This window comes from Parus major, chromosome 8 (genome assembly GCF_001522545.3).
Source record: "Parus major isolate Abel chromosome 8, Parus_major1.1, whole genome shotgun sequence".
NCBI lineage: Eukaryota > Metazoa > Chordata > Aves > Passeriformes > Paridae > Parus > Parus major.
This window is the reverse complement of record NC_031777.1, coordinates 16,921,775-16,949,768: the sequence shown is the minus strand read 5'-3', so window position 1 is coordinate 16,949,768 and position 27,994 is coordinate 16,921,775. Positions and strand designations below refer to the sequence as shown.

The 27,994-nt window shown below is 43.0% G+C and overlaps 1 protein-coding gene across 1 annotated transcript; it reads right to left on the bottom strand.

Moving 5' to 3' along the window:
- Positions 1 to 115: 115 nt before the first annotated feature.
- SYDE2 (synapse defective Rho GTPase homolog 2) lies at positions 116 to 27,741 on the bottom strand. Its single transcript, XM_015636230.3, has 7 exons — positions 27,574 to 27,741; positions 23,449 to 24,162; positions 13,883 to 14,982; positions 11,213 to 11,339; positions 5,780 to 5,961; positions 4,695 to 4,926; positions 116 to 2,556 (listed from the first exon to the last, which is right to left on the bottom strand). Exons 1-7 carry the CDS (start codon positions 27,680 to 27,682, stop codon positions 2,054 to 2,056), a joined length of 2,967 nt encoding a protein of 988 aa, XP_015491716.1. The 5' UTR covers positions 27,683 to 27,741; the 3' UTR covers positions 116 to 2,053.
- Between the last annotated feature and the right edge of the window lie 253 nt (positions 27,742 to 27,994).

Here is a 27,994-nt window from a genome sequence, read left to right as displayed (position 1 = left end):
AGAACAAAATATCTGAAAAGCTAAATGTCTTTAAGGAATTAAGTCGTGTGCAGCCAGTGCAAATGGATGACAACAGCTTAGACTGGTTTAAATAACCACAAGCTAGGCACAGACAGATTTTGTTCTTAATTCAAATTTTATTTAGAATTTAAATTTATAGTTTAAAAAGTATGCACATTCTGTAGGTATAAAAGTTTAAAAAAATACATTGATTTATTGATAAATGCTTCAGGTTAAATTTACATTTTCATTCATATCATTATATTGCAATAATTGTTTTGCATCTCTTAACACTTATAAAAATAAATTAATGAGATTGAATAAACCGTTGGAACCATGCTAAAATAATTCCTTAGAAAAGAGGGGTGAAGTTTGCCATAACAATTACTAATTCCTTGCTACTGTCAATAAATAACTCTTCAATTAAGCCATATAAGGAAGCACAGGTTAGCAGAAAAGCACTTACCCACAGGATGAATGGAAAGCCATGGTGGGATGTCAAAAATTGTACCATAAAGATGTAAAATTAATTTCTACCCTGGCAGCTGACAGCAACTGACCTCTCAAAACACCAAAACTTTCTCAGCCCCACCTGCCCAAATCCCCCCTTCCTTGGGGGTGTGCAAGTGACCTGTAGAGGACAAGGAATGACTCTGTACGTCCTTTTGGTTAGAAGGACAATTTGCTAACTACTTTTAAGTGAATCAAGAATGTGTTCCCTGAACATGAAATGTTTAGTGTTAGTGGCTCACCATAAATGACTAGAGATAAAAGAGGCTCTGAGCAGATGGTGATAGCTCAATCTAACAAGGTCACAGTGAAGTGCAATCCCACCCAAACTCCCCAGGAGTAATATCACTCCACCCACCCAACCTCATGTCACAACTCTAGTGTCCATTTTTGGGAGAGTAATTTAAAAAAAAAAAAAAGTAACTGGCTTTGTGCTCAGCTTGCATCTCCAGAGCCACAACCCTCTAAAGGGCTCAAATGTATCTAACTACCAGCAGCAGCCAAGGGTACCACAACAATAATACATGAAACTCTGGAAAGGAAAAATACGTACCAAAACATCGAGAATAAAGTAACAGGTTATAAAGGAAAAACAAAAAATATTTTTTGAAAAGTAAACACCGTCCAGACCTTCTTTATATGTGAAAAAAAAAAAACCAACATGGAGCAAGAAACAAACAATGCAGTAAGGAAAAAAACCCAAACAAACAGAGAAAGGGTGGTGTGTGTGTGAGAGTTAATAGTCAACACCTGCAAACAGCTGTTCCTGCAATACACAAGGTCATTTCCATTAATCATTCACCCTACCTTCTCTCTGGCCATGTTTCTGTGCATAAATCAAATGCTGTGTTACCCAAAGGGTAACCTTGTCCTGGCATCACTGAACATGTCTTCCTAGAAATGGGAACATTTCATAATTCTGAGACCTTTCCTTTTCAAAGATGGCTACAGACACATGCACATTTATACATATATATGTACAAACAAGGTTAGAAAAATATTTATTTTTGCTTGTTTAAATAATTACCGAAAAGTGTTAATACAGTAATATGTTAATATTTGTACAATTAAAACTTTATATATAAATATTATATAAAGCATTTTTCATAGCAGCCATTGCATATATAGTAAAACAGGTCTATCTCAAGTCCCTGCTGCAAAAGTCAGGCCGAGCAGCGTTCATCCTCTTCTGAGAGGAACATCTGTACCGGAGCCAGGAATGAGGAATTCTGCTGCCACTGACAGCAGAGATGTTGCTTTGTCTTCTATCAGCTACTGCCCAGGCCACCTAAGTGCATAGTGTTTTTAGGGAGAAATGCCACTATGTGGAATCACATCACAGTCTAAGCTTGTCTCCAACACAAATCAAGGCAATGCCTTCAGACAGAAAGGCAGAAACATTACGGAATGGCTTAAAATGTGCTAACACAAGGTGGGCCGTGGCCTTACCACAAGGTGTTCAGGGGCACCGTCACTCCTCACACAGCTAGGGAAGCCCAACAAGGGCCATGGAGGCACAAGGAGATGTTACGCAGGACAGGATTTAGTAACTCATATTTAGTTTGTTTTTATTGAGTTCCCTTTCCAGGTTTCCTATGAGAGTATCAATACTTTCCTGCAGGTCCTTGAGGTGTGTCCTGTGATCCACTGCAGAGTCTATAGCTTGCACTGTCAGGTAGCTCCCAAAGGGGTGCTCCCCGGGGCTGGGCTCAGGGCGTCTCGCAGGGGTGTCCAGCTCCTCAGCTTTGCTGCTGTCATCCCCACTCTCTGTGTCCTCTGAAGGGACATCATCATAGTCTGCCTCACCCAGGCAGTCCCTGGGGTTTAAGAAGTAGTTCTCCCCACAGCTGCTCCAGTCCCCAGCGTAGCGGTTGCTCGATGGGCTGTCTAGACCTGCCGGCCTTGGTCTGAGCACCCCCGACACCTCGGTGCTGCTCAGATTCAGCATCTGAGGTCTCTGCCTCTTGGGTCTCAGGTAATTCAGGGAGGATGAGTGCTCAGGAAATGCATTCAGATGTGCTGCTTCTTTGGCAGGTGAGTGATGAACTAGAAGAGAGAAGTTAAACCAGTCAGAACTCAATTCATGCTGCAACAAAAAAGTCCATGGCAGATGCTCACTGTCCTCCCTCCATATCCCACTAAGAGCATGCACAAACACATGCAATCTTACAGCCAATATATTGCACATTTTTTCCTATTGTTTGATATAAAATGATTAGGAAAAACTACTGTAAAAATCTCAATTTTGAATATTCATGCCAGATTCAAATTGCAGCAGAGAAGCTGTTCTAAAAGTAGAAACTCCCTGAAAATTAAATTTGTTGTACACGCTAATCACCATCCAGCTCTGGGTCAAAGAAAAGCAAATAGCTCAGTTCACACACTTCATCCAGGCTAAGGAGTAACAGAAAGCAGGCACAGCAAAGAGGTTAAAACACAACAAAAATACCACCACTGAGAAAAACCTAGAGAAGCTGACAGCACACAGAGCTGTGCTCTCGTGCTTCTCCTCTGCCCTAAAGTTCTGTGCTGTTACAGAAGCTCACTTGCAGTCATCCTGCTGTGGAGCCACAGGCAGATGCACACTCACATGGCTTTGCTGGCAGAGTTACCTGAGCTCACGATTGCACAGCACAAGTTACTAACAGGCTCCTCCCGCTTTACCCACTGCCTAAGGCAAACAGCACAGCTCTTTTCACTGACCTGTGCCTATTAAGTATTTGAGCTGCAAAACTTCTGGTTTTATACAGACCATTGCTTCTTGTAATGAGCAGCAGAGACTTCCTATTCCCATTCACCACTGAAAAGGCAGTGCACACAAACCCCTGCAGTTCACCATCTGACCCTCCCCTTGTTAGACTCCCTGCACACAAGCACAAAGATTCAGTCCTGAAATGTGCCAAATCCTTCCCCTTCTGGATCCACATTACAGGTCTCTCCAGGGGACTTTATTTTATGTCTTGCACAGTAACATGCAATAACTCTCCCTGCTTTCCCCCGCCTCTTTCTATAACAAAAACCCTTCTGTTTAGACTATGCTCCACTAAGATGAAGGGCCATGGGTTAACAATAACTTGCCAGTGTTACACGGTCTAACCAAACAAGGACTATTTGTTTTCGGTTGGAAATATACGGAAATCAAAGTATTGCACAACATGTTGGTTATCAAGCTGTCTCAAACTACAGAAGATTAAATATAAGGGACCAGACTGTGATCCTTCCATTCAGCCCAAATGTGCTGTTTACACACAGTGTAACTTGTGTGGTGTTCACCCACTCAAGTCTCTGCATTTGTGTTTTACCTCCCTTCTTCCACAACATCCTGCACAGCTCTTGCAAGCCAAGGGATAGGACTCTGCTTTTTCTTCTAAGTGAACGAAAACTCTACTACTTACCCTACTCCTACCCTCTCAGACACACACTCCTATGAGCAGAGCTACATCCATTGGTTTTGTAGTCCACAGCAGCCATGCCATAACTCATCCTCAGGGTTTCAAGATTAGTTTCTGCCCAGTATTTGCTGCCCTAACAGCTCTTGGTCTCCCTCTTCCTCCACCTACGTGCCCTATCTCTCCTGCATAGACCCACTCATCTGACTGAAAGCTTCTTTTCATTTTTGGTGATCAGCAGCTTTGGAGCTGCCCACCTGCAGCTGACAAGCAAGCAGCAGCATCTTCAGTCACCTCAAACCCACCGTGGAACAGCAACATTTTTCCTGATGCAAAGCTCTGCAAAAACAAGTAGAAGTTGCAGAGCTCTTACTCCAAGAATATCTTCAACTCTGCCAAATTACAAAGGCAGAAATAAATTAACCCCATCAGGACAAAGCTGGAGAGAAGGAAAAAAAATCTCCAACCTCTCTAATTCAGATGTGGAAACTTTAATGTCACTGGGTTTGTACTTTCTAGTGTCTTTATTCAGATAAAGTCTTCACTATTTCTTACATTATACTCAAACTCTGCCATCTGGTAAAAAAGCAATTAAACCAACAAACTTCCCATTTAGTGAAGTGCCCAAATAGAAACAGTCATAATTTCTTTAGATTAACAGGTAATGGCACAGTATCTCCCATTTTAAGAACTCTGATGCCGCTCAATCATCCTGGGAATTGATGTACAGTGTCACACAGTGCAAACACACAGCAATGGTTTGACTTTTTTCCTTGATCAGATTCATGAAAGTACCTGGCCACAACTGAAGTAAGTAGTGAAGAACCTCTATGTGCTTTTTGAAGTCCAGGGCACTAGCAAGCTCTTCTGAGTCTGTGAAGACTCTGTTGTTATGGTTGGTGGTCTCCTGCCTCTGGCTCAGTAACACAGGGCCAAAACACACAGCTAAATTCTGGCATGTCATCTTATTTACTTCGTGGTAAGAAGCCACCAGTTTCAGGTGATCCAACAGCATCTTCAGGGTAGCCTAAAGAAACAAAATACTGCTCAGGAAACCAAATACTAGACAACAGTGCTGGTCATGGCTCTACAGGGAAAAGATCAAGGCTGATAGCCCTGGTTTTAGTGCCAACACCAATCAACAGAACATCCAAGTGCTGAATTAGAAAAGCTGTATTTGACTAGGACAGAGCAGACCAATTAAGACAGACTTTCTGGTAAAGCTCAGCTTGTCTCTTATCTGAGCTCAGTTTCACACGGATGAGTTTTCTCACAGTAAAAAGGGTACATCAGGAAGGGAGGGGAGGCTGCAGAAGCAGCACAGATGATCCAGGTACATTAGAAAACAAAGAAAAAAAGAAAAATGCTGTCAGCATCTGAACAAGCTTCCAGGTAATTCCAGATACCATGCAGGCCCCTTGCTCCCTCGCCCCAGAAGGGGCTGTGGCTTGCTACATAGGAATTTGGCAGGTAAGAGTGCACAGCCCTCTTACGCTGCACAGCAGGGGAAGCAAAGGCTTTATTGCACATACTGAGGAATGGATCTGCCCAGGTAATTACAACATACAGGTCAGAGGGCTCTGCAGAATGGGGCAGGACAACACACAGGAATAATCATTTATCTAACCATGTAAAAGTAGAGATCACAGCCTTCACTCGTTTTAAAGAAACAATATAAAATGAAAACTAGAGCAAATGGAAGCAATGCAGACCTTCTAATTCACTGCAGAATGGAATTACTTTCAAGTATATGGAGCATCACAAATCCAAGTGAACTACCTGATCTGATAAACAGTTCTGAGACATTTTATATCCAGTGTGAAAATGTTCCTTTAGTTTCTGAAGCTTGTGATTTACTTGAATGTGTTTACACTACTCACCTTCTCAACATCTGGCAGGCAATCCAGAAGGGCTGCTGTGTGCTCAGAGTCACTTGGGTCATTCTCACAACCATTTGCTGTCATTTTCAAGGGATTTTTCACCATGGCATCCAACACTGCTTCATAGAGCTGCTTGGTTATTAGGGGAGAGGGCAGCTCTCGCAGATAATCCTTTAGGACACCTAATGAGACACAACAGCTGCCTTTAACAAGCTGCAGATTCACTTTGCAGCAATTTTTGGGAACTTGTTTAAAGCACATCAACTTCACCCATCCCACAAGAAAATCCTCTGTGTCAGTGACAAACCTTGCACCCAGGAGTGAGGGATGGGAGGACAACACCAAAAGGGCACAGCAAAGAGGGGCTGGAGCACAGGGGCTGTTGCATGTGCAGGAGTGGGGACACTGGGCACCAGGAGAACATCTCTCCCAGCTTCTCTCATTCAGGGTGAGGGGAGGCAAGGAAAGGGCTCAGTCCACCTCCCATCCAAGGAAAGGAGCTCCTACAAACACCAAGGTCCAGCTTGATGACCCTTCCTCTTTTACATAAGCCTATCAGCTAGTTTTTTCTGTTCTGTTTATTTCCAGCTATAAAATTATGAGCAAACATCCCAGCGCCCATACAGCAAAGCACATGGTGTCTTCACACCCAGCCAAGCACAAACCAAACACGTCCTCGTGAGAGAGAGAGCCGCCAACTCCCTGCTGGCCCTGGGTACCCTGCAGCCCCACACACCACACAGTCCTGCTGTGACAGATGTGATTCACACCCACAGGAGACACTGCCTAAAATTCCCAGGCACTGAGTCCTCCCTGTTGCAGAGAAATACTGCACTGTTTCTGAGGCTGGAGGTGTGCTGGGGGAGAGGCTGCTCCCAGGGATTGCAACAACCAGGCACATGCCTCATTAATGCCTGCTCTTTCCAAAGGGGAACTGAGCCTTTGCATTCTTGTAAGCTGGCTCTGGAACCTGGCTGACACCTCATTTTGAGAGAGGTTTCAGTGACTGGAAGAATAATAATGAAAAAACCCCAAAATATCAAGGCTTCTAACAGCAGCCTCTGGAAAGGACATAGCAGGATGCTATCCAGGAGCAATATCCAACACAATCAAAAAAAAAACTAAAGGAAACAAGCCTGCTTCCCAGCAGTTTTCATTTTCCTTTAAAAATTGCTTTCTGTGCCACAAATATTTACTAATTTTAGCTAGATTTCAACTGCATTAACTACTTTGTTAGAAAGAACTGCTGGAATGAAAGAAACTGTTTAAAAGCATGTACTGCAGTTAACAAAGCAGCCTGTCCTCCAAACAGGTAAAGTTGGAGAAGCAGAAAGTTTTTTTCAGCAAGCAGTCTTCACAACCTCACACAATCTCACATCACAGCAATTACCATCACACTGAGCTATTTAACAAAGCAACAGTTTTCAGTAACTCAAGTTTGTGTAGCCAAGTTGTAAAACGAACTGTACAGGGTGGGCTTTGTTACAAGGTACTTTCCAAAAACGTACAGGGAACAGAAGTTAACATTTTGCCCTTCACATGCAGAATGCACGTGAGAGTTGTCTTCTACCTGTATAAATATTTTCATTTAAAAAGGAATCCTGGACTTGCAGCAGTGCAGCTCCTGGAGCTGTGCTGCAGGAGCAGCACTACATGAAGCAGCAGTGCCCAGATCCTGAGCTGCCAAATCCCCTCCTGCTGCAGCACAAGCATGGGGCAGGCAGGCCAAACCTTCTCTGCAGACACCACTCAGCCTCCAGGAGCTTACTCTGTGCTTAAAATGGGAACATCCCCTCAGGAACACAAAATATGCAAACAACCATTTTTTCATGAAAAAATATTTCCTCTGGTGGTTTGGTGGGATTTTTTGTTTGCTTTAAAAAGAATATGCACTTTTGGTACTTCTCCACTTAAGTGGCTAGTTTTTGTTTAGTAACTTACTCATATTCCTCCCTTCCCACAAAATAGTTTTTCTTCCCTGAATTTAGAGGCTCACGTTCCCTATGTGGATTAGCTAGTTAAAATACTTATGAAACAAATGTGGCAGATGCTAGTGCTGCACAACATAGTCTGGGATATTTTCCTTTTTTCATAAGCAAAACATTAGCAAGAGATGCTGACTTCTATCAAGAGCTCTGTTTCAGTTGTGCTTTCTTTGGAGGCAAGGGCTGAAATCAAAATTAGCTTACAGTAGGAAATGGTATGTTCTAACCAAATTAGCTTATACTAAACACTCACAAATGTCTATTATTAATTATTTAGCAGGAATTCCTACAATAGCATCCATAATCACAGGACTACCACCTGCCAAAGAACTTTCTCCCGTTCAGCTCTGGATAACAGGATAGTTTGGGAGCCATGAATGCCCCTTGACCCTTCTAAATCCTCTTGCTATTCACTCAGCTAAATTAGCCCTCTAAGAGGCTGCTGTTATTTTTTTTCCATGAATCTACACTTCCTGCTGCTGCTAGCCCACTAATGCATTCCTCTTGACACAGCTACACACAACAAATTTAGACAGAGCAGAAATTGCCATCCACTTCACTAATTCCTCGTTTTTCAGACCCACTGAACTGTAAAGAGTGTTGCAAGCTTTAAGCAGAGATATGAATTCACGTGGATGCCAACAGACACGATGCAACAACATGGCTACAGGTCAGTTCCATGAGCTGCATGCCTCAGTTTGATCCATGAGCCCACTTCATTGTGTGTAAACCCATGCCAATCCCAAGAGTATTTCTCAGTCAACATTTAATCATTAAATGTTCATGCTTTAGTCTTTGGAGACCTGTCAAAAAAAAATAGTATTATTCATCTTTTTGGCAAGAAGCGCTACTCAAATTTCAAAAAGGACATAAGGCAGCACTTCTCCTCAAATCAGCCAAGATTGATGCTGAGGATTCATATTCTGTGGAACACATGTTTTGGCTGATAGAATATGAATCATGTGCGCCAGCCTCAGCATTAAGTAATCAGGGGAAACATTCCCTCTCAACCCAACTCCCTAAGCACACACAGTAAATTTTGTGGGCTCTTTTACTCCTAGCACCAAACACAGTGGCTAACTCAGCTGTCCACAAAAGCTGTAGGTTACCCCACCAATCCACAGCAGGCTGTTTCCAATAATTAGAGTGGCTGCATTGTGGTCAGTGGAAGCTAGGGATGCCAACACCCCTTCCCTCCCTGCTCCCCCAGCCCCCAGAGCCCCTGCAGCACAACACTGACACAGGCAGTGCAGGCACTTGCACAGCCCAGCTGCAGGCTACCAGGGAAAATAATCTGCTGTTCTAATGTAATTCCTTAAAACTCTTTTTCCCTTGTAAGGAAAGCAGCATGTAAGTAAACTCTAGCAATAGAACACAAACTAAAGGACACCCAGTAGACTTCCTGTAAGGCAGAAAACAAAGCTGTAGTCTTTTCACTCTTGCAATGCAAACCCTGGATGCAAAGTAGTATCTCCCAGTAGTACCACCACCAAGCCACACCTGTATGGTTACCAAAAGATCACCACCAGCAGCAAGGCTTGCAGGAATGTGTATGGAAAAGCATACTTCAGTTTTTCCATTCTACTAGCACAGAACAAACTCAGGAGGGAAAGATCAGTCAGACTGTGTTACTGCCCTTCCAGAGCTTTGCAGTAGCACTGAGCTCTCCTGCAGTTCAGACTTTGGCTTCAGACAGTTCTGGTTGGTTCTGAGTGTACAATATACTCAGGAAAATCAAAATGCTTAGGAAATGTTCCAGGTTCTGTTGTATACACTTAAGTATTAAATTCCTACACCCTTTCCACATGATAACCCTGAACCATTTCTACAAATACTGTTTTATTCTAATGACTACTTGTAGCATGGAAGTGCAATGCCACTTTTAGTATCTAAAATTTTAAAAAGTAACACCGAAGTTTCAGCACCCCAAAGTTTGCATTAACCAATGTTAACTGCACTTTGCCATTTATCTTCTTACAAGTCAGTGTCAGACAGCTTTTGCTGCTAGCAGAAAGCAACAGAGGGGTTTTACTATGAGTTGATGACAAAAAATTGAGAAAATGGGACTTCAGTAATTTTATGGAACAATCTGATCCTGGAAGTGCTCATCACTTTTTCCCACAAATTTATTTGTAAAGAGAAGAAAAACACTCAGTTTAAAAGATCATTTGTACTTTCTAACCTTTACCATACACACCTCGTTTATAAAAGCTGAATAACATCAGAGTGAAACACTGGTGGGTTAATGGCTGGACTTCATGATCTTAAAGGTCTTTTCAACCTAAACAATTCTATAATTCTATAAATACAAGTTTCTCATGCTGAGAATGCTGGTACTTGTGAACAACAGCAAACATCCACAGCAAAATCAGCCAAGGCAAACTGAGTGGCTGTACACTCTGAACCAAGAGGTTTATGTAACTCACTAAATGTCATCGAGTAGTATATTCTGATAACATGTATAATTGTAAAATGTAATGAACAAAATGAATTCCCAGTACATTGAAATGAAATAAACCACCAAACAGCGTATAACTCTCCTATACAGCTGGATGTTGGGTATTACAGAAAGGGTTTTGGCATTGAAATTTTTTACCCCAATTACTGTTACATTTTCCATCCCTTGATATACAGGAAGTGAACACTTCTGACTAATTTCTCAGAGTAACTGACTTACTCAGTGATGCCTGAAATTAGATAAACTTTAGCTTACATAACAAGTATCAATAGTTATAAAACTGTTCCACTTTTTAGCAAACCAGAAAAACCTCACCAACTGACTTCACTTCTGCAGCACAACTCCTGTGAAGAGGGCCATGTAAGGAGCTGACACAGGCTTCCCAGAACCTTCTTACCCATGCCTGGAGCTTGCTCTGTGACAACAAGTAAAGGGCCACCCCACGGAACAGGAGAAAGCTTAGCAAGGTTTTTAAAAAAGCAGTGATCAAATGAAGGCACTTTGCTGCAGCTCTAACTAGCCTGCACAATGTAACAGGAAATCTGTTTCCATAATTCCTGCTATCTCCAACATAAAGGTGAGAACAACAGTTGATCCAAGACAGCCCTGGGTTACACAGTGTGGAGCCACCAGCACAGCAAAGGTGCCTGATCACAACAAGCTTTCCCAGATCTGCTCCAATACAAACCAATGGCAGAGGTTTAACCAGCTCCAAGACTCCTGATCCTTTCAGATTCCCACTTCCCTCTGTGCCTGGTGGAGCAGTTATTGAAAGCAGGTCCTTCCATGTCCTCCCCTCGCTAAAAACCACTGTGCTTCATCCATACTTAAACATCCCCACAGCAACTGCACTCATTCCCAGCCAGCTTTCAGCAGCAGCTAAAAGCTTCTTAAAATGACAACAGAGTTCAAAGCACAATTTCACCCTTTTAAAGGTACATGAGGAACATGGCACAGCTCTGTTGGAAGAAAAGCAAGTAAATGTGTTACCTGTTATGACATTAATATCTGGGTACTGGCTCTCACAGAGAGTAACAGCCTTGCTGTCTCTCTCAAACGCCTCCCGAAGCTCTTTCTTCACTGCTGCCGAGCCACAGAGCCGGTACAGACCCACCACCTGCAAGCACAAACACACAAACAATGGCCCCACATCAGCCACCAGCCTGTCCAGGGACATCACTGCTGCTGTGTCACCCAGAGAGCGCAGCAGCAGCTGCCTGGAATGCAGCTCGGGACAGCCAAAGGGAGCCAACCATCACCACACGCAGCGTCGGACACCTCACAGCGGGCATCGCTGAGGGATGCTCCTGTTCCCTCAGCCAATGTGCTGAGCTTTACTGACACAACACAAGCTCTAAACTGCAGTTGCTTTGTGGTTTGTTTTTATGCAGAATCAGGAGAGAAATACAGATTAAACATATATTTGCTTCTCACCCTACTTACTCAGACCATCATTACTTTTCCTGGCATAATTGTTTAATTATATAAAATAGAATTTGAATTTCAGCAGAAAGAAGTGAGAAGAGTTTAGAGCTTTATGTGAACAAAATTTCACTACAAATACAGTTATTAATCATTAGCAGAAGAAAAAGTCATACAACTGACTCCATACTAAAAATCAGGAAAGTTACAAATCAATTAATAAACCAATACAAACCCAAAATAAATGAATTTTCCTACAGTATTACATTATATGGTAAAAAAAAAATATTTTTTTATACCCTCAATCAGAGTTTCAAGAAAATTATGACTACTCCATTATTACACCTCTAACATGTTGTTTTAAAGTTGACAAGATGTTGATTTTCATGTGTTTCAAATTATATTGAAAGTTTTCTGCAAAACACGTATTTAACATAATTAAAAGTAACTCTTGAAATGAATTACCAGTTAAATCATGTGCTTTCATGTATTGAAATTTTCCATTTTATCATATTTTTCATTCTCATCAACACCATTTATACAAAGCACACCTATGATCTTACAAAACTACATCTTAGAAATACTCATTTTATTTTAATTAGCATTATAGGCAGCTGTACTGAGCAGTAAAAGATTAATTCAAAACTACCATGAACTCAAAACAAAAAATTATCCAAAACCAAACAACCCCACCTGTACTGTCTTAAGACCACGAGAATGCTGGTATGCAAGCAAAACTATTTTTCTGGTTGTATATTAATTCCTGTTTAAATAAACAGAAAGTTACCCAATGGAATTTGTACTCCCCCTTTCTCAAGACTGAATATGATCTAGTATAGGCCCAAGACAATTTCTTCTAAACTTTTAAAGTCAGACAAGCATGTGGCTGAAAGAAGAAGTTAACAGTATATTTTGCAGTTTTGGTTCTCTCTGTGCAAATACAAAAATAGATTTCATACTCAAAAGCATCAGGTACATGCAGATGACTCAAATCCCAATTGCTTCATTACCAGTGTTGCCTTGATTACCCAATATCATTTGCATGACTAGGTGCTAGTAAGCCCATAATAAAATGCTGAAACCATAGAACACATATACTGGAAAGAATAAAACTTCTCTTTTCCAGTTATTTGGATGTTAGGAGAAGTATCCACAAGAAAAATGACACCATTAATACCAGCAAAGACTTTTGGCAAAAGAGCCACATAGAAGTTCCATTTCCATCTATAGTTCATTACTTGGGTTATAAACAGCAGAGTTAATCTCATCACACCTGGAAGCATATCCAACCTGCCAGCAATTTAAAATAGTAACAGTGGTAGGTGTCACTACTTCTCAATTTCACCTGAGTGAGAACAGGTGCAAAAGACAAGGAGAGCTCACATATGCTGTGGAATAGCAGGCAAGAGTCCTCCCATCAGTTTCAAATTAATTGCCAAGGGGAACATCTGAGCTTAGCACTGTGCATAGTCCTTCCTAATAGACCTCTTGTCTAGCATCCATAACCAGTGATTTGTTTCCATACCTCATTTCTCATACATATTTTTTTCATTAGATTACATCAACCAATAATAGGATGAAAAGAAAAAAAAGAAACTGGGCACTTCTGCTTTGCAGCAGTCCCAATTTCGAGAACAACCTGAAGAAAGACAAGAAGCAGTGGTATGGGGAAAGAAAGCCCCTCAGGGACTCATCCTCATCCTAATGCTGTGTACAAAGTGATGACAGAGATGGGTCTTGGGCACACTGGCTTCAGACTGTGCCAAAAGATGGGCTCACGGTGTCACTGCATACAGTGCTCAGCTTTGGGTTGGAGCAAACAGTGAACCATACAATTTTTGCACACAGGTGTGTATCCCTACAGACTGGTCTGTGTCTCAGGGGTCAAGCATTCTCCAGCTCTTAACTGATCTCTGCTTTCTGAGGGTGACTCTACACACTGGGGGCTGCAGGTTTGTTTCACTGTCCCCACTCCTAAAGCTCTGCTGGGAGCAGCTCCTGTAAGCAAGCGTACTTCTCCTCTAAAAAGGCCAAGCTGGAAGCACTGACTGCACACAGCCCTGTTATTCTTCCCACATTACAATGGCCAGTGTTCACCACACACAAGCAGCAAGGGGAAAAAAAACTGACTTGTAAAGATGCTTTTAATTTCCCCCATTTCCATTCATTATTTACATTGCAACAACAGCTATCTCAACACAGAAATATTGACAGAAGAGATTAAAATATGCACAGTACCTGACAGCCTCTCTTTTCAATCTCCAGAATGCATTTCTGCAACAAAAGTGGCACCATCAAGCCTGCATTTTCCTTCTCTACAACTTTTCGAGCATCTACCCCAAACATCACAGGCTCACGGTCTGCATCAAGGCCATCGAGAGAGTTCTCCCACTGCTCCATGAGTGACAGCTTGACATAAATAAGCCCCCTGGGCTCCAGTTTGACAGCCAGCTGATGTGTTTTGGTGACCCGAAAGAGAGTGGGAAGAGCCACAGTTCCATGACAACACACTCGGTTTTTCCGTGGGGTGGGTTCCCAGCTGAACACCACCAGCTTTAAGTGCTGAGCGTTTTCGATTTCTATGTTGAATGTGTGGTCCATGTCAAGAAACGTTGTCCTACATGTGAGCAGGGCAGTTCTTGCTTTGTTTACTGAGTCAACCTGTATTGCACAAAAGACATCTTTTGAGTCTATTCGTGGTGGTTTTAAGTCTTCAGCACCATAAAAGTGAATGCTCATGAGTCCAGAGATGTACTGAGAGCACTTGGGTTGATCAGAAAAGTTGTAGTGTCTGAAGGCATCGATATCTATTTCGGGTTTACCACTGTTATTTGGAAGGCTCTCCTTTCCTTTCCCACACTTTGTTTCATGTCTGTGTTTACCTGATTTTGCTATAAGTTCAGGAGAGTCACCATCACTGAGGTAACCACCTTTGTTGAAGGATTTGGAGCTCCTTGAGCTCTTCTTTTTGTAAGTGTGCTGTGAGGACACACTGCTGTCAAGATGGTAACGGCTTATCACATTCCTGCTGGCAGCTGTGGTTGAGTTTCCAGAAGAAGGCAAAGACACTGTATGGCTTGTATCCCGGCAGCTACCCTTCAGCAGGGAAGGAGGATTATCTGAACTACTATGGCTTGAAGTTCCCTTCACACTCAGCTTCCTGCTCAGCTCTGGCAGCTTTTTCATTTTCATGGAAAGCTTCCTCACGGTCCTGGGAGATTTAATTCTATCAGGGAAAGGCCAGTTGATTGATCCACTTTTTTTCAGTGGACTGGGACTTGGAGGAGAAACCTCCATGGAAGGTATGTCAGGCTTGCGTGCAAGAGCAGTTCCAAACCCTTTAGAAGAAAAGAGAAGAAATAATCATTTTCAAACTGCAATTCTCAGCAATGAAAAAAATACATCTTGAACTTGGGGAAAACATGTTGATTTGTCATAACCTGATACGTACAATTCATTCAGACAACCATCACTCATTCAGTCAGATGTTCACAAGTGTTCAGAAAGCCGTGCTCTGCTGACTCGTTCATCCAAATTTGGCAATTCGCTGTCAAAAGCCAGATTTGTTCCGCTTTATGGAGATGAAAGGGCCAGAAACTACATACAAACAAATGAGCAATTGCACCCACTGCATTCAGCTCGCCCCGTTTGTGCTGCATCTCCCATACAAGCACACACACAGCTGCATTCCTGGGGCACAAGTGCAAGGAAACCAGACTTAATGAAATCCTGGAAATATGGCAAAGGCACCCTTGCCTACAGAGCAGTTAGCTACAAAGCCAACACATCAACACTGCCACTCTTCTTATGTCTAGAGGAAAGACACTTGTCTCTAGTAAAGAACGTGGCTCTGTGTGTCCTTCTGTTAGCTCAATGAGCCCTAAATCTCTCCTGTGTAGATGCAGGCAGTCTCACACCTTTTCTTTCATTTCTCTCAGCTTCTCCTTTCTGCAGCAGGATGTAAGATTTATTCCTTCCAAAAGCTGCATCCTGCACTGCCTCATTTCACTGCCTGCCAGCAACCTTCTATGTTTCCTGGCACTACCATCACACAAGAGAGTTTAAAGTTAGACAGTTCCCAAGTGACATCCTCAAAGGAAATCACACCCCTTTCAAGGTACCAAAATGAAAAAAAAAAAAAAAAATAACAGCAAGTACTGATACTAAAAAGAGCAAAATATAAACAAAACAAAACAAACAAACCAACACTCCCTCAATTCAGCAGTAAAGAACAGCTAATTAAGGAATGCAATTAGACATAAGCCAGTACTGCACACTGACAGGAACCTGTGGTTCACCTCATGCTCTAATACTCAATGAAATGCAAATACCAAGTTTTGCTCAAGCCATTCTCACTTTTGCCAGCATGAGGCAGTAGTAACTGTAAGAAAATCGCTCAATTTACCTGAGTTAAGGAACATGCAAGAAGGAAGCTGAGACCAGAATGATAGATATCAATAAAATTACATGATTGCTTTCACTTAGAGTCACTTTTCAAGTGTTAGCAGTCCCAACAGGATTGGGTAGCCTTGCCTGTGCAGGCTGGGGTGCTACAGAGCCCCTAAGCACACCAACCCTGTGTGATGCAGCTAGCCCAGGCAGCTCACAGAGACTCAAACACCTTCATCCCTCCATCATTCCCCTTTGCTAGCCACGGAAAGGGAGACTGTTTACAGCATATAAGAAAGAAAGAAGTGCTGTTTTCACAAGATGTAAACCATACTTTATAGAGATTTATCCTTCAGATTTGCCAAGGACTTACTACTTTAATTCTAAACTAATCACTTCAAGTCCACAGCAAGTGATTCTTACAAGTGCTTTGTGCACTCAAATTAATTTTCACCATTGGACTGTAAATTACTTTTTATACCTCACCAAGCTTAAACAGCTAAATCAGGCAATAAATGACCAAAGTCATTTGCAGTGGTTTCGGTCCCCCCACCCCTTCCAAGAGAAACCCTACAAAGGCCAGTTCTAGTCTCAATAGAAGTTTGGATTAAGTAACTTTTGCAGACAGTTGCTTAAAAGAGCAACTTTTTTATAAAAGGAAGTTTCAGTTACAAAGAATAATGCATAGAATCTGTTTTCCAGAGGAACAGAGGAAAATTAATTTAATCCTGCATCTCATGGAAGTAGTTCCCTTGCAGGGGAAGGGCTATTTCTAGCATGCCTGCTGTGCTTTTCTGGCAAGCAGCTAGTTAGAAATGTGGTGTTTGATAAAGGCAGACAAAGCCCTCCCTTGTACTACAAATCACCGCACGGTCCCACTGGTGGGCTGGCGTGGAGCGCTCTATAGCAATCAGTGCCACACTGCAGCCTCTAACATTAATCTTCCCTTTCTGTCAAAAGTCTCTGGCACAGGCTTGGAAAAGCAGCCCAGCAAATTAAACTTCCCCCACCCCAGCTCATTAAAACCAAAGAGTCAATCTAACACTATGACTTTTATGTGTCCAACTTGTGCTGCGTTCAGCACCAAACAGTTAAAGTGAAATATGTGGCTGGAGGAAACTTAACAGTCGAGTATTATGCAGGATGGTATTCCCATCAGCACTGAGCCACATGTTGTTCCACTAAAGCCAGCAATGTGCTGAGGTATGCACGCAATTTTAAAAGAGTGTACATGACAACTCTGAACAAGCTGCAGGAGGAGTTGTAGCACAGCCCAGTAACACTTCACATCCCAGCCTACCCATAAGACACAGCTTTCTCACAAGAGTGACAGTGGAACTGAGCTGCACCTCTTTTCTCAACCTAGAGACAAGACTTTGCTGCAAACAGCAGTTAGACATTAAAAATATCCTTGAAGAGGGTGGAAAAAGAAGACAAAATGTAAGAAGCACCTGTTACACCAGGACAGCATGGGGACGGTCAGTTTTATAAACACAGCTGACCATTTTTATGTGTATGTCACATTTATCTTTTACAGTGAGAACACTCAGTCCCTGTAAAGACATGGAACAACCAGGGATGTGATGGAGTCTTCACCACTGCAGGTTTCCAAGCTGCAATTACACTGGGGTGGGAGGTAATAGTCTCATTTAGGCTTCTTGTTCCACTGAAGGGTGAGCTCTGATACCCTCTCCAGCCTGGGCAGTTCTATTATACTGTCTTTAATATATTTACCTTGTGCCTTCTGACACTTCAGCAGTACGAATACAGAAAAAAAAAAAAAGCTTTTGGAGAACAATGCAATCCAAGTCAAAATGAACTGACACCCTAAATAACTGTGTGTAACATCAGCTGTGGGTTCAGCTTGAGTATAAAGCCACCTTTTTCTTTGCTCAACACTGCGGCTGTGCGAAAGCATAAAGCCTTCTCATGACCACAGAAACACGAAGAGCCCGGAGTGCTTTCCAAACCAGGCCCCTCTCCCAGCCCATCCATCCAGGTGTCCACAGGACAGTCACTAGTGTCCTCACAGCAGAGCGGACCTAGCCCTACACAAGACTGCCCCAAGGGAAGAGAGGGCTCAGACTCAAGCACTTACAACACAGCCCCTGCCAGACATGTGCAGTGATTTAGCACAGTAAACATGCTTGTCTGACCCTGTTCAATGCTGTTTATATGTGTTTGGGCACATATATCACTGTCACACCCACTGCCAGCAACACATGCTGTTTTACAGGCACATTTGAGTACCCTGTTATATATGTCACATTCCTCATTGCCTAAGATAGGGTTTCTGAGTTATTTTAAAGTTACTCAGAAAACCTGCAATTTATTTTTGGGCAACAACTTGAGGTGAATAAGTCGGTCAGAAAGCTATCAATTGCTTACTACACCAAGCTACTGAAGTATCAAACAGCCACTCTCACACCTAATGGAAGTGCTGAGTTAATGTATTAAAAGTGAAAAAGCATCAAGTCAAAACAGAAAAGCCCAAATGTCTCAAAGTTGTTCTTGTAGCAACCAATGGGTGAAAGAGGGCAACTGTTTTTCTGTGGTAGAATCCACAAGAGATACTGATCTGGATCCTCAATTGACACAAACTGCATATCAGCTCTACTGATGTCAAAGGCTGTTAAGTTTCTCAGGTGCAGGCACAGTTCTAGACCTGTTCTGATATAAAACTCCAGAGAAGAACTGTAAATGGCATTAAGAGAACAACTCATGATATATCAAATTGAAGCGACTTCAATTAAAATGTAAGGTAAGCATCACTTCTATCTACATTAGCCACTGGACAAAAAAATTAAAAAACAAAAAAGCACTTAAAAAAACTGTGGTAGAAAACAGTTATTTCTATGTAACATCTTAATTACTTATCTAAATAAATGGAGGAATGTCTGCTTTTAACATGTAAAGAAAAATCTTTCTTGTCTCTATATAAATTACTACTTTGACCAATGTAGTCCCTATCTCAGAGTCATGCTTCAGAGTCAAGGAATGGAGAAATTATTAAAATGGTTAAAAAAATAATCTCAGAATTTTGTAAAGATAGTTTGTTTTCTTTGGTTACTATACACACTGATACTAATAAAATTGTGATGGACACATCAACCCAGGGATCACTTTTATAGGACCAAAAAAAGATAGAAAATACATTGCTTAAAATAGTGCATTAATTAAAATGAGAAGTGTTACAGCTCAGGCATGAGAGGTGAAGGGAGTGACCAGTGCCTGCTCCTCATCCTGATGATGATCCTCGGAGCATCCACCATGGGGTACTTCACTGCAGAGATGAGCAAGCATGTCTAACAACACTTTACTGATTTAAAGAGTTCAGTATCTCCAAACCAGCTTGAGTTTGTTGCAGTCATTTTAAACATTAATGACCCTGCACATGAACCACAGGCAGCTCTGCTCAGACACTGGAGCTGCACCAAGGCACTCGTGGAGCACCACGGCGATGCCAAGCATCTGTTCAGGCTGCTCCTCACTGTGTCTTCCATGGTATGAAAGCAGCTTTGCCCCTATTTCCCCATCAGAGAACAGAAAGAGTTACTCAGGACAAATCAGAAACTGAAAAAGGCAGTAACTAGTTTGACTGAACTGCTTCCACTCCACAGTGCTACATCCTATTGTTTCTTTCACCAGCAGGTATTTATGGCATCCTCACCCCAAGACAAATGCATGAAAATAAGCCTTTGAGCTCCAACAGCATGTGCACAAACTCCCCCAAAACCCACCAAAAACTGGCTTCACCTCTGCAAGTGAAAGAGGGAGCAGAGGGACCTTTCTGCCAAATCCCTAATCATTCTGGCATCTCAAACATTGTACAAGTATTTCACATCAATGTGGTTCTGTCTTATGAAACCAAAGCTCCTTGCACTTGAAAAACAGGTAAACCACAAAGCATCTTCTATCTGGGAAAAAACATGAAATTTCAAAAATAATGCTTGTAACACGTGAAAGGAAAAGTGTAGACAGCATTTTCTGCCCAGTATACTCTGTGTATATTGCTGGAAGCTTGCCTGCTACATGTAAGCATGCAAAATATTTGCATGCATTGGCTCCAAACAATGTATTTGGAAACCAGGATAATGGTCACAGTCTAAGTGGAGAAAGAGCCCTGTAGTTTTAATAGGAATTTAGCCAAGTTCCAGTTGGCACGTATCAGGGTTAAGTGGGAATGTGGGATCCATCTTCACCTGCCATAACACTGGAAAGAAATTGTTTACAGTGATTCTTACCAGGATTTTCCACCCAGACAGCTAACTCAAGTACATTTTTAGCAGCAAAAGCATGAGCCACATCCTAGCAACCTCCAGTGCACAGGTCCTACCAGGATGTTTCTCAGATATGATTCCACTCATTAGGTGGACACTAATACCAACAGTAATCCTCCCCAAAAGCAAAGATACTGCAAATTCTTCAGAAGATACTATTCAGAGTTCCACGGTGTAAATCTGTCTCAGGAGCCAACATTACAAAGGGCTTCTTCAACAATTTGCAGGTTATACACACATCTATAAAAACATACAGTTAAGTGTTCAGTCCTAAAGAGTTATAAAGAAAATTTACTTTAACGTTTTACAGTGAGAAAAAATTCTCATACTGCATTTGTAACAAAAAAAAAAAAATTCTATTTTTTAATCATAACCATTTTGCCTGTGCAAGGAGACACATAATTAAAAATTGCCTCCAGGGTTCCTTCCATTTAAATTCTCCCACAGACCTAAGAGCCCAACCTGAGCTGTTTCTACATTAATAATGTGGAACTAAGTTACCTTCTTACTCCTACTTCTTGGGTATGTGTTTTAAAGAAAATGCATGAATTATTTTCCCAAGCTCTGCTATAAGGGTGCCTTATTTCTAATCAGGTTTTTTTTTTTTAAAGCCAACAAGGCTAGAATTATTCACTAAGGAATTACCTGACAAATCCTATTAACATAAATGGCATTTACTGCAGAAAGTAACCAGATTAATACCAGGAGCTAGCAGTGTAAATTTAGACTATGGGACAAATTAGCATCTCTATAACTATGATCCATTGTGCTGTTAGCAGTTACAGGAAATACCTATTTGGTGCTCTGTTTAGAAAGACTCACAAAACAGAATTCTATCACTTTCTTTTCACAAAAAATCTCCTGTCTAATAAAGACTCAATAAAATAAGCAAAAGAAAAAAAGAAGGCATTACTATTTTCTCTCTACGAAGCTGGACATCTAAGTAAGGCAAAAATGTCTAGTTTTAAAGGTAAAATTGTTTCCATTGTCCAAAGAAGAAAACAGCAAATGACAAAATGAACAAATGTATTTATTTTGCTGGATTTTGTATTGCCCCACTTTTTCCTGTCTATGCTTCCCAAAGTCTAACATTTAGGCTCCAGTGCTAACCAATATTGACATATATAAATCATATCCATAAGAAAGGTAAGCAGACTTTTCCTAAAAGCTTTCATTTCTTATTTGACAGGAGCTCCTGCTTAATGTACCCAGCTTTTTATGAACAGGAACACCCATTTCATACCAGCCGTATAATTCAAACAAGGTCCCAGCACAAATAAAGTCAACTTGGTCATGGTGCCCTTCATGTAGTAATTTTATATGGATGAGCTGTCATTTTAAATTTGACTGAAAATAAGATACTTTAACTGGATTAAAAAGAACTAAGCCACTTCTCCATAATAAAGCCAATTACTGAGCAGCAGGGATCCACTTCATCATCAATTAATCTATTCAGTGTGATCACCACCCAACACATGCAGAAGGAGAGCTGCATTTGAAGTACCTTAATTAACTAAATGCATAATAAACAATCAGATGGAATTTGTAGCTTCTCTCCCAGTTTCAGGGAACTCTTGAAATGGACAACTTTGCTTTCAGAAATAAATGCATCTTCAGTATGAAAACAAGTTTGACATTTTTCTTCTTACAAAAAGGGACTAACTACTTTAAAAAAAGAAATAGTTACCCACATATAGAGAGATTAGCCAATTAAATGGAGGTCAAGCAGTTTGCAGGACACACATAGCCTTCCTAAATAACCACACTTATTGACTTCCACAAAGCATCTAGAGCCCCAACAACAACAAAAATCTATCAAAGAACATATTATCTCATCTGTCTTGCAAGCAAATAAAACTGGTCTAAAAATTTAAAACAGCTATAAAGCGAGGTATTTGTAAAAAATGTCCAAAAACTTTAACATACTTTGCAAGTACAAATATGCTTGTATCTGCAGCATTTCCACAAAAAGAACAAAATGTGAGCCCCCAGAAGACCAAGAGTTTTTTCTTCTGCTGTTTACAGCAGTTGCTCTGGTGCCTTTGAAAACAAACCCTGTTCCCAGAAGTAATCTCTACACCAGGAATCCAGGCACAGCAGCTCCCAGCACACAGGGACATGGGGCCAGAGGCTGCACGGATGGTGAGGCTGGATGGGGACAACCCAAAAAGAAGCCCCTCCAGAAGGTGAAGCACACCTGGGCTCCCACACCAATGTTTCACGTCCTTTCTGATGAACCAGGCAGAAATACAGGCTCTTAAATGTCAGTGCAAAGTATAGCCTTTCTCCAAAGAAAGGAACCTGGAATTCCCTGTCTCCTGAACTTTATGCTGTTTCTAACTTTGAACATGACACTAGAGGTAAGGTCAAGATAACATGAGGCACATAAGTAATTAAAAGTAATACCTTTTTGGAAAAGGTTGGGAGGGTTTTTTCTACTTATTTTTGTTTGGTGTGGTTTTATATTTGTTTGGGGTTTTTCAACAGACTGGGAAAAGTCCTTAATATGATGCTGAATTCACACACTAATGGAATTATGGAAACGAGACTATCAAACACTCAGCCAAAGATAACAAAGAACAAAGAGGCTGGCTTCTGAAAGTGAAAACCACTCTTCTCCAGTCTATTAGATTAGCCTGAGACAGTCAACAAGACAGTAATTACAGAAAGTGATGTGATGAATAGCATTTATATGGTCTACCAAAAAGTCTTTATTAAAAAGTCCCAGACAGCAAGTTAAAGAAACTTCTGCAGACATTAAGTAGCTTTGAGGCAGGAATCCAAGCCAGGGCTAGACACCAGCTGACAAAGGAAATCCAGTGTGTCCTCACATTACCAAGATCATTTTGTAAACCCTTTTGTCTTCAGTGAGGTGGGGGCCAAAGAGAATACAGGCCAACCACACCTGGACATGCCATGAACAAACTGAGAGAGAAACAACTGTGCACCTCTGCATTTAGCAAGCATCAGTCGCACAACCCGAGTCAATTTCAATGCACTTGACATGCATTTCCACCCAAAACTTGCTTGATAACATAAGAGGCGGAGATAGAGACCAGAGAGACATAACAAAGGTTTATTATTCCTCTAAAAGACAGCAAAGGTCCAAACACTCATGTTCCTGAACACTCTTACCTGTGGAAGGGCACTTGAAGGCAGGATTGTCCTCTGCTGTTGGCACACTGGGAGCCTTGCAGGCGAACTTCTGCCGGTGCTGCTGCGTGTGTTCCCCGGGCTGCACGGCATCCGCCTGACTCCCCTCACCGAGCTGGGCCGTCCAGCTGCTCGCCGTGCTCTCCACGGGGCGTGCGGGACCCTCCAGGGGACTCGTGGCCACCCCAGAGTCACCCCCAGGGTGGGCTTTGTACCAAACTGATGGGGAGCCCACAGCAGCAAGGCTATTCACAGCAGAAGGGTGGACGCCGGGCAAGTCGGGCTCATCATCTTCAGGGATCGGGTTGTACCATATTTCTCCTTCATCATCCGCGTCGCCATCCTCACCGCAGTCCGAGGCAGCGCTCCTCAGCAGGGCCGGGCCCGGCAGGGCACAGCTCCGCGCCGGGCGCTCCCGCCCCACCGCCGACATGGAGGGAGCCCACGGCACTGCGGGCTCGGGCAGCGGGATGGGAGATTTGGGTACCGTGGTAACAGCCCCGTGCGCTTCCTTACAGGCATCTTCTTCTTCCAGAGGAGGAGGAGGTCGTCGGTGGGTGCTCTGCTGCAGCCAGCTGCGTTTCTTGGAAACGGTTATGCTGTTCACCTGCGGCCTGTGCTCGGGCACCTCGCTGGCCTGGGGGCACTTGGGCTCCTTCCTGCTTCTCGAAGCTATGTAAACATTTTCTATGAAATCTGTTCTCAGAAAGGAAAGCAAAGAGAGAGGGAAAGACAAATGTTTAGAATATTGTTTTGCTTTTGACAGATGAACACATTTGCTGTCGTATAACACTTGCATCAGACCTCATCCAAAAGGACAAAAGATAACCTGATATGATCGCAAAATTAGATTTCAGCCTGTCAAAGCAGAATGTGCACGTAGCTAGTAAAGAGCCAGGCTTGTTTGGCTGTATTTTTAACACCATGTAATTTAGATAAATGGCAGTGAGATAGCTCTGCTGAAAGGTCATGCATACTTCCACAGAAACGGCTGCTTTTTTCTGCCAAGTTCAGGTGCAATCGGTTTGAAAAGTTACTACATGGTATTTCTCTGGTTTAGTTACGTCAGTGAAGAAACAGTCACAATGTACTGCTTAAATGGCTACAAAACTCCCACATATATTAATTTCTAGATTTCTATACAAATAAAGGTGAGGGTATGTCTTGCACAAAATCCTCCAGAAAGGACTGTCCTTACCAGCTTTATCCTACAATTAAGACAGAAGCATTCCCCGATTTGGGGGCAATAAAACACAACAAAACACACCATCACAAAGATAAGGAAGAAAAAGTTTTTAAACAACAAAAATTTCATGCAAGAAGTAAACAAATTCCACTGACTGTTCTCAAAACTTGACAGTTGCATTGAAGCAACAGACAAACATCTAATTATCCATGGAAAGCGCCGCTCACACTTGAGCCCCTGTCAGAGCACATGCAAGCTCCACTCGGCAGCAGTGCCATATCCCCCTGGCTGCAGCACATGTCGGCCAGGGAACTGCGACCACTGCACTAGGACTGGAAGAAAAGCTGCAAATACATCCAAATTAAAAACAGGGAGCAGGTAAGACAGCCCTCATGCTGCTCTGCACAGTAGGACAACCCAAACTGGGCTTGCTCAGCCATTTAGGCTGAACAGGGATAACTGGGCTCGCATAAAACAGACCTCTTTTCACATTAAGTCCTCTGCAACTGGAAATTCCAGATGGAAGCAGCTATTTGTTACTGCTTGAATATTATTCTCAGCAAAGAATTATTTACCCACCAATAATGGATGTTAAAATATGGACACCTTTCTGGAAGACTCAAGGAACAGCCCTGTAAATCCAGCTAACTTTGCTGTAGAGACATGAAAAAGACTCATTGGAACACCTTCCCTTTGACCCTCTTTTTAGGTTTGTACTTTAATGACAGAAGAGATTCTTGATAAGATCTGAAACACCACCATTTTATTCGATGAAAGATTCATCATTTGGTGATTTTTCAAAAGCGTACAGTTTGCTTGTTCAGCTAAACTGCAGTATTATCACTGCTTGTGATTTGAACAATTAACTTATTTCAAAGAATTAACAAAATTAACCATGCTCTTTGAAGCCTTTGCACACCTCCACTGAAGTGCTTTGCTGTACTGGGGCTTAAGTCAGTCAGGTAACAGAATCTGAGGAAAACATGAATGTGGATCTCTGTCAAAGTTTCAATGCTTTGGCAGCAATCATTCCTTCCCCACCCTCAGCCTGGAAATGGAAGCATGCTGTTGTAATGGCTCTTTCTTTACATACACACTGTCACACCACAATTTCGAGAACTAACCAAAAGGATAGGAAACTAATCTGCAACGGGCATAGGGCTATGCCTGTGTTTCCAAGAAGTCTGTCTGGGTCAGGGATTTCTTGGATAGGCATCCTCCTGCCGGTGACAACTATCCCAAAGTCCTTGCTTCACTCCAAGGATGGTCCCCACTCTGGTGCCATAAATAGATGGAGCATCCAAGAGCTGTATTTCCACAAACAAAAATATCTGCTACTTCCTGCTCTGCTGTAGAAACATGGGTCCTCCCGTACTGGTTAGGACAGCCTACAGTTCCCAAAACAACAGACTCCTAAGCAGTACAATGTGCCTAAACATACACCCAGTGACACATCCGGTGTCAGCCTCAGGCTGCCCTTCAGTGCTAGCAGCAGCAAACTTTGATGTTCCTGCACAAAGCTGTTGCAGGTAGCTCATTATTGAGATACCTAGGTGGATGTTGAAAACAATAAGCACGAGCCTCCAGCCTCCTCCAGCAAGGCTGCTCACAAGGACACGCCACCTTCCAGAGGAGTCAGGAAGACCCCAACTCTGATCGGCCACACGCTGCCAGAGGTCATCGACTGGAAACGCTCACTGAAACTCGTCTAAATGATACACTTACACACACATCTCCCAACAGCAGTTTCTGCAATTGCTAGCAGTATTTGCAAGCACTGCTTCCCCTTTATTCGAACTTGGCCCTAATCCTGAAAGCCCTTATGCCTGTGTTTATTTTAGTAACAAACTGCTTCACATGCAAGTATCTGCCCAACCAGTGGTTCAATATCACAGAGCAAGTTTTCAATGTTGTTCACTGTTACAGGAGTGAGTCAATTTTAAATAAATACAAAGCTCTGAGAGACATACAGGTCAAGAACATACTTTTTGTTCTAGAGCAATGTTTCATTCAGAAGAATGCTACTACTATTAGCATTTTCACATACATATTTAATATATATATTATATATTTAGTACACATTTAATATAGTTAAGACCATGTCTCCACACAAACACCCAACGTGACAACAGTTCCTTTGCAAAAGGCTTCTATATGGTGTTCAAGAAAAAAAAAAGTCAGGTATTTCCTTCACCTTTCACTCTATTGATAAAAAATCCAATAAATCAGTATTTCAAGTTAAGCCACAGTAACAACCCGTGTATGCTCAGAAATCAAAGCTTCAATGTTTCAACTCAACTGAAGTCAAAACTGATACTACGCCAACTCCGTGGGCACAGAAAATGCTTCACCACGATACCAAGCCGTGCTTCGCAGATCGCACAGAAGCAGGGAACAGCTTTATCCAGTCTCTCCATATATGGATCAAACAATTCTCAGTTCTTGTGGCTGATATATAAACACATTCTCCTTCACTAAGGTTCCTAACAAAAGTATAACTACTATATATTCAAATGGAACAACGACAAAACTGAAAATCGATCTGTAAGATTTCCAGTGCATCTTTAAAAAGCGCAAAACCAACCAACTCCAGCGGGCAAACAGCAGCCGAGGAGTGACAAACAGATGTGGGAGACAAGACAACGAGCAGGGACGCGCACATGGGGCTGGTCCAAACCCCAGAAGCTCTGGCTTTCGTGAGGAATTCCCGCTCCCAGGAGAAGCGCAGGTACGGACGGCACGCAGCCGCCGCTGAGGGCTGATTCGAGACCCAGGCTCACTCCCGGCCCCGGCGCGGCGCTCGGGGCAGCGGGCACGGAGCATCCCGGTGCCGCGGGAGCCCCCGCCTGGCGCTGCCCGGCAGGTGGAGCGGCCGCGGGCGGACAGCCGGAGCCCCGCGGCCGAGCCAGGCGCACACTTACCCTGCGGGGCGCAGACCCCGCCGTGGCGGTGCCCGGCGCCCGCCGCCGCGCCTCGCTGGGACCTTCTGCCCCGCAGCTTGGAGAGCGTCCTGCGGAGCGGATCGGCCATGCCTGGCGCTGCCTCCGCGCCGCGCTCAGCGGGCGCTGCCCCCCGGCCAGCGGGAGCGCGCAGCCCCCGAGCGCCGCGGCGGCCCCGCCGGCAGCCCCGGCCCCGACCGCCCCATGGCGCCGCCGCCGCGCGCGCCCGGCCCCGGCTCCGCCGCGCACATACTTGGCATAGCTGAGCGGGGTGAGAGGGCGCCCGCGCCGCGCATGCGCCACCGCCCCGCCCCGCCCGCCGCGCGCGGGGTCGCCCCGGGGGAGCCGGGCTGGCTGAGGGGCCGGCCGTGCCCGGCAGTGCCGCACTCCCGGAGCTCTGCCT